Below are 12,098 nucleotides of genomic sequence, written 5' to 3'. Positions count from 1 at the left end.
GCCTCCTGTGTGACTGTCAGTGCAGGGAGAGACGTCAGTTCTCTCCTGCTACATTGGGGACAGCAGCGGCTACATCTCCTCCCCCTGACTAAACAAGTAAGTCATTGTAGTAGTGCTCTGGGGGTGTGTGACCTGTGATGGGAGCTGCGCTGCTGGCAGAGAGATAACCGGACGGGGGAGGGATGGGGAGCAGGACAGAAGAGCAGTACTGCAGCTATAACAGAGCCGGATTGAGTGGGTGGGGAAAGGCAGAGCAGAGGAGGTAAGTGCTCCCCCTCTATCACCCCCCCCTTCCCCCCGCCTTTGATTATTCAGCTTTAAAATTGAAAAGTAAAAGGAAGAGGGAGAAGTCCGAGCAGGAGGGGACGTGGCTTCATGGCAGTAGGCGGGGCTACATGGCACTGTGTGTTTGCAGCAGGATACCAGCAGCATGAGGGAGAGGACTCGAAGAGCACTGCAGACACAGTACACAGTGTAAGGTACTAACAGGGAGGGAGGACACTGTGTATAAGTGACAGTATGTACAGTATGTGTGTATATGTGTGTGATTGCCTCTCTTCCCCCCCCCTGAGGGGCCACCTCACCCTGCAAAGCAGCAGGCACACTGTTGCACCCCCAATAACACTGAAAGGCAGCACCTACATACACCCCCCCCCCCCCCATGCCAGGGTCACCTCACCCAGCAGGAGGCAGTGCTGGCAGCTGTGATTATTATCCTGCTTGTGCTATGTTACACTTATTAAATAAAACTATACTGAAGTCAGCTGCCAGCTCCCTCCTGCACCTCTTATGCCCCCCTCCCCACCAATGGCAAGGATCACCCCACCCTGCAAGGGTCATTGCTGGCAATAGAATTATCACCTTGCTGGTGCCCGTGTTAAACTATTATTACACCACAATACTACTATGATCAGCTATCAGCATTCTACTGCCCCTCCATACCCCTCTACCTGCCCAGATGCTCTTAGTATTACAGTTTTTACCTACCAATACAGGACACACCCCTGAGTGGAACTATATATGCCCATAGGCGGAGCTAGATATGCATGTGGGGCGGAGCATGACACGTCCCCTCAATGATGCACTGCGCACCGCATTCTACTAACAAATATAGTCTCCCTGAAACTAGTTTTCAAAAGTTGGCAAGTATGACCCTGACTGAGTATAAATCTGCACTGTTTTATATTTATCACTGTGTGTCCTGATGATGGGGACACACAGTGTCCCCGAAACGTTGTATTAAAGTATTGCTTTAATACAACGTTTCCTTGCTGTACCAGTCCTGGAGTGCTGCTTGTTTACTTGAAGTTTATAGTAGGGGATCAAGCACCTCAGAGTGAGCACTCAGGCAAGTTAATTACAAGCTCCTTTTACTGAGTGCCGGAATTGTTGGATGTATAAATATCAGACCTCCTAGATGCTCCTTATATAAATGTGTCAACATACTGTACATCTAGCCTCTGTGCGCTACAAGTCACGTTACACATAACGTGTGAGCCCCGTGTGACTCGGTAGCTCCGAGCATTTTCATGCAACTTTTTGCCTCCGAATGCATCTTAATCGCACAGCGGTGCAAATAGGACACATCATTAAAATGATATGCAGCATGCCTATATTCTGTGTGCGACTGCGGCTGTATCTGCTTGCGAAATGCTACGTTACAGTGTCAGCGGCTGTGATGGCAGAGCTGTTAGACACAGCCGACGCTGAGACAGGCAGCTGGCTGATATGCACAGCAGCGGGCAGCCCGGCAAAAATAAATTGCGGCGTGCGGCCGGTTCCACCCAGGGCACACTGCGCTCTGTGCGGCGGCACCTTCTGCACCGCCCTAGTTACGGCCCTGAGTAACTGCGTCATGCGTCATCATGGACCAGAATCTCCATGGATTGTTTCCAGCATCTCGCTGCATACATGTCACAATGCATTCAAGCTGTTCTTGAGGCGAATGGTGGTCCTACCCAGTACAAGAAAGGTGTAATAGTAAAGTGGCAACGAGTGCATAAAATATAGCCATTAAAGCTCAACCATATTTGTTTTTGCCCATCCAAATTTAGATCCCACATTTTTAAACTTTAGAGCAGATACAACAATGGAAATTAGGACGGAGTGCATTTCATATGCAAGGAGTTAAAGTAAACATCCGAGCCTGTGGGTGTCGGCCTCTAGACAAGAAGGGGCTAGTTGTTTAGTGAGGTAGTGTTGTGGGGTGGGGTTAGGTTTGGTTAGCCTATAGGATTGGAAGAGGGTGGGTCAGTGCTATTTCAGAGATGCTGCTTGGCAGCCATTTTATAGAAATTTCTCTGGTCGGCTGTTTCCCGCCCTCCCTCCCTTAATCATTGAGTTGTTTGGTGTCGGCTTTTCTTGTGGCGGGAAAGAACGGTAGCAGTCACCATCTGTCTTTGGAGCTTGAGTTGCTCTCCCTTCCAATACATGGCTTAGGTTGATTTTACCCTACTGGGGTCAGCGGCAACCACCTAACCAGGTGGGCCTCACGTCGTGTCATTGGGGTGGGAGGTGGATACCTTGGGTGTGGTAATGGGCTGGCTGCTCGCCTCCCATTTAGAAGATCGATGTGAGTATGCAGTTGGTGATCTTGCATTGTGGGGCCTTTCTTTCTGTGCCACCATACTTTGTCTGTCTTTCTTTCTTCTTCTATTAGTTAGTTCAGTTTTACATTAAATAGTTTAATTAGTTTAAAATTAAATAAAGCTGACCTTCCTTTCCCCTTATATAAGTCTCTGTGTCATTATTTAATTATGACTATGGTTGATGATTTACCCTGCACTGTTAGGAGAGAACACTCATCAGGCGATGGGGAGTTTACATCAGTAAATACCAGGTTATCCACCCTATTAGGACTGAGGATAGATAATACATAAATGTGGTATTGAAACAGTGTCAGGTGTCACGCCTATTTAGAACTGGTTAAATGAAGGGGCTGGACAAAGTGTCATGAACATGTGGAGTGCACAATTTCTAATTTAGAGTGTTTTATTGTGGTTGTCTAGGGCAGCAGGGATGGTAAATAAGTCCCTGCTGTGACCAAATGTGTTATCACAGGTGCTGTATACTCCACTGTGCACATTATAGCTCTCACAGCATGGAACATGTATTAATATGGGAATTAAACAGAACGGGTTTCAGGAAACTACAGTGGGAAAAAATTAAATTTCAGTAACATTTGTCCGTTCACTGGAGGAGAAAATAACATGCAGGTACTACTACTACTACTGCTACTACTGATGATGATGATGGAGCTCTCATGTGTAGGGTCCTCTACTTTTGTCTTAAGTCTGCACCTCCTTTTGTCAACCTGTTTTATATGTGACTATATATGTATGATTTATAAAACCAACTGTCAAATATATAACCAATGTTGTCAAAGGTTAAAAAAAAAAAAAAATTTACAGAGAAAAATAGTTTGGAAACAAAATAACAAAAAAGAAACATACACAAATATAATATGGAAAAAAGACTACAGGGCTTATGCAAAGGTTGCGAACTGCAGCCATTGAGGGAACTCGTGAGTATTCCCGTATTTTTAAAGCGGCAATCATTTTAAAGGCAAAACCAAGTTGGTTTTGCCTTTAAAATGATTGCCGCTTTAAAAACACGGGAAGACTTGCAGTGCGCAACCTATTACATAAGCCCCTTTATCAGTATATAATTTTGCTTACTTCCTGGTGTTTCTGTAGTTGTAAAGTCTGTGCACTGTACTCCTCATTGGAATGCCTATAAGTAGACTTGTACTCCTCTGCCTTAGAACGCATTGTATTAATGCTACTTAAATTCTCCAAAGCCTGGGGGAGGAAGCAAATTTTGATCTGTAAAATGTGATGGCAAGTTCATTTCATCCTAGTATCTATTTGTACAGTACATCTACTATAAATACACTTTAGGAAACTGTAAAAAGAAAATCACAGTGCTGCGCATGTACAAACACCATCCCTAAATCCCTAAACTGCACAAATGCAACAATCTTACACAATTCAGTAGCCTGTAGAAAAACCAAATACTCCAATAAAAAAGGTTTAAAACAACATAAAAGTATAGTAATAATGATAATAAAACAATAAAAATAGATATATAACATGATATAAGCACTACTTTTGCTGTATTTACAATGAACAAAAACACTACGTACCTCTTGCTGGAGATGATTAACCTTTTTTTTCAATATTTCAACTAATTGCTCGTGCTGCTGGCACTTTTCTTTGTTCAGTTTCACATCATCCTTGGAGGAATGCAACTCTTCAGTTAACTGGTGAATCAGGTGTTCAAAGCTATCTACCTGGTCGCTCTTTTCCTTATTCTGACGTTGCAGAATCGATGTTTCAGCTTTCAGGCTCTGAATGGTTTCCTTTTTGTTAGCAATCTAGCAAAGATGGAACGGAGAAAACAGACTTTTATAAAACTACTGTTACATCTATGCCAAACATCCTCTGTGTTTGTTCTTTTATAACACCATGGGCTTGTGAGCCCATTTATCAATGAAATTGCTGTAAGACATTGTTGTGCTAAACTATCAGTCCGTGTGATGATGTGCTGTAACCCAAACTAACCAATCAGATGCTAGCTTTTAGCAAGCTACTGCAGTAAAAAAAAACAAAAAAACGAAAATACCCGATTGGTTGATACAGGTTTTATGGCACATCCTCTGCTTGCACTAGATGAAATAAATTCCTTTGGGTTCTTACAGCACTAACTGAACAATGGAAAATTTGATTAAATAGTTTATTGACTTGACATTGTAATTTAAAGGGATTTTTAACATTAAAAGTCAATCTTACTAATTAACTTAATAGCAGTAGAGCTTTGGTGGTGGGTTCCTTTGATGCATCTCAGTGGCTCTCTGTAGTAAAAAAACCATATGCAGAGAGTCTAACATAAAGCATTAGAGCGGGTATGCCATGATCTGATCTGCAACGTAGATAGCGCAGCTGCGCCAAATTGTGTAATACAGTATGTGAACAGCAGCAGCCACAGCTAGGTCAGTGCTGGGACCCTAAAAAAGAACCCCACTATAGTAACTAATAATTACCCCCACCAAACTAATATTAATGGGAAGAAATTTGGACAAATTGATTCTTAATGTAAAAAAAATCACTTTAATGATACAACAATTGAGTGAACAATTATTTAAATCATGTTGTAATAAACAATTTGATTTTATTCTGTAGAGCCAGTAGATCTGAAGATCTTGATCCCGGGATGGGTATGGGATGCCAGCGTCCTCACGGTCAAAATCTTTAAGCCAGCATCCCCACAGGGTTAGAATACGGGCACCTAAACCCGCCTGAACCTAACCTCCCCGCACCCTAAACCTAACCCTCCTCCCCAAGTGCCTAACCCTAATCCTCCTCCTAGTGCCTAACCCTCCCCCCAACCCCACTACTTACCTTCGATATGCCGGCTGTTGGAATGCCAGCGCTGGGTTTCTGACAGGTGTCGGGATTCCGGCGCCGGTATTCTAAGCGCCGGCATCCCCTGTGCCGTGATACTGAACGTATCCTGTCTTGAATACATGCTGACATTGCAGATATTGCTGGGATTATTGTATATACCTAAACAAATCAATATAGGTTTCTCTGTTTACAATCGAAATGTGGCTAAATAATAAGCAACAGAAAAGCTCTAAAAAAAATAATATTGATGGATCGGGAACGTCATCTAGGTGCTAGATTCTAGGGAGAACCCAGAACTAGCGCCAGCCCTGGTTGGATACGTATATGCCTAGCATAAGTAGTACTGTAAACCTAAGCCTCCCCCTTAGTGCCTAACCCTGCCCTACTGCCTAACCGGGATGTAGTTAATTTACCAGTGGCCGGGAATCCCATCTTAAGAAGCCCGACCCGGGACTAAAGTTAGACGTCAAAATCCCGACGCTGAAATTCCGACAGCCGGTATTCCGAACTAAGATAAGCGGGGCCCTGTAAGGTGTTAGCTGTGTGGGGGAGGGTTAGCTTTAGGGACCCCAGGGGAAGATTAGGGTTAGACACCCCCCCAGGGAGGGTTAGGCTGCGGGGAGGTGGGGTTAGGGTTAGGCAGCGCACGGGGAGGGTTAGGTTTAGGGTGCGGGAAGGGGGAGTTAGGGTTAGGCACCACTAATGGAGGGTTAGGGGGAGGAGAGGGGTAGGGTTAGGCTACTTACCATCCCTGTCGGCATCTTCATTGTTTGGGCTTCTGGCGTCAGGATTTCATACCCAACTCTGCCTAACCCTATACCCTAAGGCTAACGCACCCCCTAACCCTGCTACTTACCTTCGGGATTCTGGCGGTCGGGATTCCGGCGCCAGCATTCTGAGTGCCGGAATCCCGGCGGTCACAATATTGACCGCATTCCCCTCTATCGGGCTACATTATTCCAGAGTATGAAACAATTAGAGATCATGCGGGTTGATTTTGGCTCTGATCATCCCGCCAACTTCAGATCTTAGAAAAAGGCAAAACATCATCTCTCATGGACATCTTGGGACAGATGTCTGTGAAAGATGACTCTTTGCCTCGTTCTGAGATCTGAACTTGGCGGGAAGAACCGAGCCAAAACCGAAACTGCTCATCTCTAGAAAAAAACTGTCCTTTTGTAGCTGTTTCAAATGGAATCAAATATTTGCCTGTAAATTATATGCAATTATGCCATTATGCAGAAACAAATAAGTGATAAAGTGAAAATAAAGGCACAGGAGGCAAACCTAGATATGTCTATAATAAATATATTTAACAAAATGAAAGATAAAAGAAATACAGTACTACAACTATCATCTCTAATTCCTAACCAAAAGGAGCGGTAAACGTGTACAAGTCAGCAGCGCTATAGCCAATCCTCCGTGCTTTATAAATGCATTAAGGTAATTTAGCAATTGCGCTCGTTTTGGCCGCCGGTCACTTAACTAACTCCCGTGTATTACAAACCAATAAGTGTGACATAATTGTGCAGAATGAGTATGTAATTGTGCAGACCCTCTCCCGCTAACTCTATCCAGGAGAACAGTCACTATTTTCCAAAAGGGGCATCTTTTGCTTAGCATTTCAGAGTGGGAACACATTAACAGCTGCTCAAAAAAAATCTAAAATAGTAATTCATGAAATCTTAAAGGGGCCTATCCATTACCTGACTTTGTTAACAATCCGACCAAACCCAAGAGGTTTTGCCGTTTGGGGCAGGCCCCACTGACATCACTAGTGATGTCAGTGGAGAGCTTCCGGCTCTGACAGAGCCAGAAGCTCTCCGGGGCTTACGACAAGTGAGACCCTACCCTAGGGTCTTGTCGTAAGCCCCGATGGTCGCGATGGTCAATGACCATCGCGACCATCACCCTAGCGGTCATTAGAGCTGTGGGTGTTAACCCACAGCCTAACGACCGAAACAGAGGCGGGCGGTCAGGATGCAAGCGGCCGCCCAGTTTCTGAGCGACCGCTTGCATCCTCCGACCGCCTCTGAATGAGGCCCTGGGTCCTTGCCATCCCTGACTATCTACTGAACATGCCCATGAACCAGAAGACGCTCGTCAGGTTCGGCATGTTCAGAGATAGGAGGGCGGACTCCTTCACTGAATGACGTTCAGTGAACGCCGTTCAGTCCGGGCACCCGGGCACTCTGCCTAACCCTAGACCCTAGACGTTCAGACTTTCAGGTCACCTACTGGATAGGCACCTTAACAGTTCCAATCTTTTCTAACTGTCCTGAGTTATACCATGTATACACGAGAGCTAAAACTGCAGAAATATAGGGCTAAGGCAAGAATGACATTTTCCAATTAAATGAGTGGCTGGTTTTAAACTTGACAGTAGACAGTATTTTGGGGTGAGGTTCATCACTTTGCATTTCATTCATCAATGAAAATTCCACAAATTCCGATGCAACGTGTAATGCTGGATACACAGCGATGTATACCTAGCCTATATGTCAGTCCGACGGGCTGACATATCGGATCCTGGGTACACATCAGAACCATGTAATGAACAACAGAACAATCACTCGTCCCATCCATCATTACACTGCATGGCGCCGCATGCATTATCGTCAGGTTTGATGTGCAGCACATCAAACCTGATGACATCGCATGCGACCGCGGGAGCACGATATGCGCAATTTGTCATTCCGCCAAATCGGATCGAACATCGCTCCAGTGTGTACCCAGCTTAAGCTCGGAGAACAGAACAGACAACACGGAAAAGGACTGTGCCTCTTGTTTTTGTAGGTGCAAAAGTATATACTGTACACCTGCATGTCTTGCGTTTTATGAATTAACCCTAAAATGTGCGAGAGAAGCACTGATTCCCATGATTTCTAGCTAACCTTAGTACAATGTCACTCTTGGCTCCCAAAAACAGGTCTCAGTCAAAATGCTTTGCTAGACCTAAAAAATAGCTACCGTTGTTCTTGTAGTAAGTGGTGTTTTTTTCTATTTTAAATTAGAGACATTCATAATACTTAATGAAGAAATAAAAAAAGATTGTCATCACCAAGCAATGCTACAGCTTGTTATGAATGGAAACAGTGTAACAATCATGGCTAGGTCACCCCTGAGCATTGCTGGAGTTATGTTAGGACTCCTGCCCAGATTCTGCTTTGCTGTGGATGTTTCTAATTTCTCCTTTCTTAATCAAGTTCACAAATTAACACAATCATCTGATTGTTCCTTTCCATGAGGTCTATCCTGTAGATGGGATCTTAATGATGCCGGGGTAAGGCAATAGGGGAATTCCCTGCTGAATCAAAATTGATGAAATGAACTCCTGGCGACTGGGATTGCCCAGTCTGAAAGTTTATTTAAAAGATATTCTTTAGTAACAATGGGCCTGATTCATTATGGATGGCTGTTGCGATCAACGCTGCGATTAAAGCACGCAGTTCTGCTGCGAAAATATGCTACTGTTTGAAACTGCTCAGCCAGCACAGAGACGCCCACTACCGCTATCTCAGATCCGTAATACATCGCAGTCCTGCATATACATCGGTAACATCGGACCCTCACGCAGAAATACAGCAAGTCTGACCTGTCTCAGAAATTGCAAGACTGGCTGCACGCAGTGAATACAGAAGCAGCGTATGTTGTCGCAGTGGCTAATTTATGCACGCCCAGGAAACGGCGTTCAAATGGACAGGCATGCCTGCATTTCTCCGACCACTCCCACTGTCACCATCGCAAACGCTGACGTCCCGTCACTCACCCTGGGATGACTTTGTATCTGCGTACGTGATCTCAGTGCGATCACAATACTGGCCTGCGCACTGCAGTGCATGCGAAGTAGGTACCATCGGCCGATCCGCGTATGCTGTTGTAATTGCAATCCGTAATGAATCAGCCCACTGTTGGGAAAGCAAGTTATAAAGCCAGGTCTACAGCATACAGGAATATAAATATGTAGCCTACAGTATAGTATATAGCATTATGAAACTAGAGCAGTGAATGTTTACAATTATGTTAATAATGATGGAATCAACCAATGCCTGGTTTTACTTTACAGAACCTGCTGACCCGTACCTGCCATGTTACATCTATGTATAAACACACATGCAAGTTTACCAGAGCCGTAACTAGACTTTTTGGTGCCCTATGCCAGTGAGAGCATTGGCACCCCCCTCCCCCCCTTTTTTTTTAAATAGGGACACAAGTCCACCTGAAAAATGGCCATGACATCATGGGGAAGGGCCAGGGAAGAGATAGGGGAGGCCAGGAGATGCTGGAGATAAAAGAAGAGGAAGCTACAAGTGAGAATGATAATTAACAGGAAAATTGACAGGCCCAAACAGCGCCCTCTGCTCTGTGGTGCCCTGTGCAATGGCACTATTCGCACTACCATAGTTACGGCCCTGAAGTTTACCATATACTTAACAGGTGGTATAAAAAAGGCACACTTTATATAATAACTGCAATGGAGATAAAATATTATAAAAAAGAAAAGTATTTAATTCATCGTAATTATATGTAATCCAGTGGTTACCAAATTTTCTTGACACTCGGCACTCTAGAGTACCAGCATTTTTTTCACGGCACACCAAGGCCAAAAGTTTCGGGTGTGGATTAACAGATAGACATTAAAAAGGACAGTGTCTAGATAGACACCAGATGTTAGAGAGTCAATAGGTCGACTGGGACAAAAGGTCGACAGGGACAAAATGTCGACACACTAATGGTCGACATGCAAGAAGGTCGACAAGTACAAATGGTTGACAGGGTCAAAATGCCGACATGAGAATGGTTGACACAAAAAAATGGTCGAACCAATTTTTTTTTTCCCTAATCTTCACCCTAACCCTAACAGTCCCCTTAGTGCCTAACCATAACCCTCCGGTAAGTGCCTAAACCTAACCCCCGGGTAGGTGCCTGACCCTAACCATCCCTTCTAGTGCCTAACCCAAACCCTCCGGTAAGTGCCTAACCCTAACCTTCAACTCCTGGTGCCTAACTCTAACTATCGGGGTAAGTGCTGAACCCTAACCGTCGGGGTAAGTGCCTAACAAAAATAATGTGTCGACCATTTCTTTGTGTTGACCATTTTCATGTCTAACTTTTGACTTTGTCGACCTATTGACTGTTGAACATCTGGTGTCTATTTAGACATTGTCAACCTTTTTACTGTCTATCTATAGTCCGGCACCCAAAGGTTTGTAATTGGGAAATTCAGTAAAAATTAATAAATGAAGTAAATTTCTTACCTGTTATCCTTAGGTTCAGTAATGTGGTGGCGGACAGGGTTTCGCTTCTATTTGTCCACATGTATGTTTTATGATTGGCAGCCACCATAACCGTTTTATTCTATCACATTGACCATAAATAATTTGATTCGGTACTGGAACACCACCGTGGCACCCCTACAAGTGACCTCCAACACCCCAGGTGCTACAGCACCCAGTTTGGGAATCACTGATGTAGTTATTAAATGGCAATTACTTAAGAGTTAAAAAGTTACATACAGGTATTTACAAGATGGATATCTCTGTTCCAGTGCAAACAGGGGACCGGGGTACTATTTTTCATGAATGAAATTACTTTAATAGTGTCAGTTATGTTGCTGACCAGTAGTGTCAAATCTATATATACTGACAATTATTTATATTTAAGTTATTGTTGACCAAAATATTTCCAGATGTGTCTACTTTTATGTTTGCTGCTGATGCAGCAAATTGCAACACAAATGGCGCGAGTCGCACATCTGCGACCAGGTACTCCATAGGATTGCATGGTGTGAACACTGCGACAACCTGGCGTGCAATGGTGCACGCGTGTGTGGCAAGTAGCATGGCGCAATGCGTGTACATGTTTGCCGTCAAAGATGGAAGAGGACACATCTGTATTACAAGTATGCGGATGGTGATAAAGCCTAGTCAGTCTTTGACAAGTCTTCTCACGTCATAACAAGGTCAGGAGCCGCTATCACTAAATTATTTTCACCTTTAGCCACATTGAGGTCTGTTTAATAAGCTAAAACAAAATACTTTTAGCTGGAGAATGCCTAAAATATTGTTTCTGTATATTTAGTACACTGAAAAGACAGATAGCCCCCATAGGTTTTAATAGGGGCGTTGCACAAAGAGTATTTTTATAAGATGAGAGAAGCAGAGACTGTTCTCTACTTTCTCCCAGAGTGCAGCACATTCGAATGTTCCTAGGACCCACTCTATTCTTTTGCGAGTAGACATAAGCACATTGTGCTAAAACTAAATGTTGCTGTCTTTTGCATTTGCGAAAAATGGCAAACACAGGTTAGTTTTCAGGTCCCTTAAGCATGTACTGTCCCGACCAGGGTTGGACTGGGCCACAGGGGGACTGGGTAATTTCCCCGTGGACCCCACTCCTTCAAGGGAGGGGCCGGGGCTTAGCAGGCTGAGATCAGGGGAGGGGGGAGGCTGCTCAGCCCCAGCAAGTTCTGGCTCGCTGTCAGACTCAGAACATGACAGTTCCTATCTGTGCAGTAAACTCATTTGCTGGTACACTTCCCTCTGGTCCCAGGATCCTCATCCTAATCAGGTAAGAGCCCTTGCCCTCATGGAAGTAACTTTCTCATTGGTCAGACCGTCTGACTCGGACGGGAAAAGCTCTCTGTTACATCTGCCCTGATTGGACAGAGATTCCCCTGCTTTCTACACACTA

At 44.3% G+C, this 12,098-nt stretch overlaps 1 protein-coding gene across 5 annotated transcripts in view; it reads right to left on the bottom strand.

Moving 5' to 3' along the window:
- The window catches only part of LOC148524991 (uncharacterized), a 465,228-nt gene that overhangs the window by 350,712 nt on the left and 102,418 nt on the right, over window positions 1–12,098 (bottom strand). For all 5 annotated transcript variants that reach the window (XM_088471429.1, XM_088471430.1, XM_088471433.1 and 2 more), the window contains exons 10-11: window positions 4,145–4,375; window positions 3,678–3,800 (exon numbers count right to left, since the gene is read on the bottom strand). In XM_088471429.1, coding sequence (XP_088327555.1) covers window positions 3,678–3,800; window positions 4,145–4,375 — 354 coding nt within the window. The remainder of the gene's footprint in view (window positions 1–3,677; window positions 3,801–4,144; window positions 4,376–12,098) is intronic.

The sequence above is a fragment of the Taudactylus pleione genome, unplaced genomic scaffold (genome assembly GCF_031769625.1).
Source record: "Taudactylus pleione unplaced genomic scaffold, aTauple2 ptg000114l, whole genome shotgun sequence".
NCBI lineage: Eukaryota > Metazoa > Chordata > Amphibia > Anura > Myobatrachidae > Taudactylus > Taudactylus pleione.
Note: the sequence above shows the minus strand (reverse complement) of the source record. Positions and strands in the feature narration are given on the sequence as shown.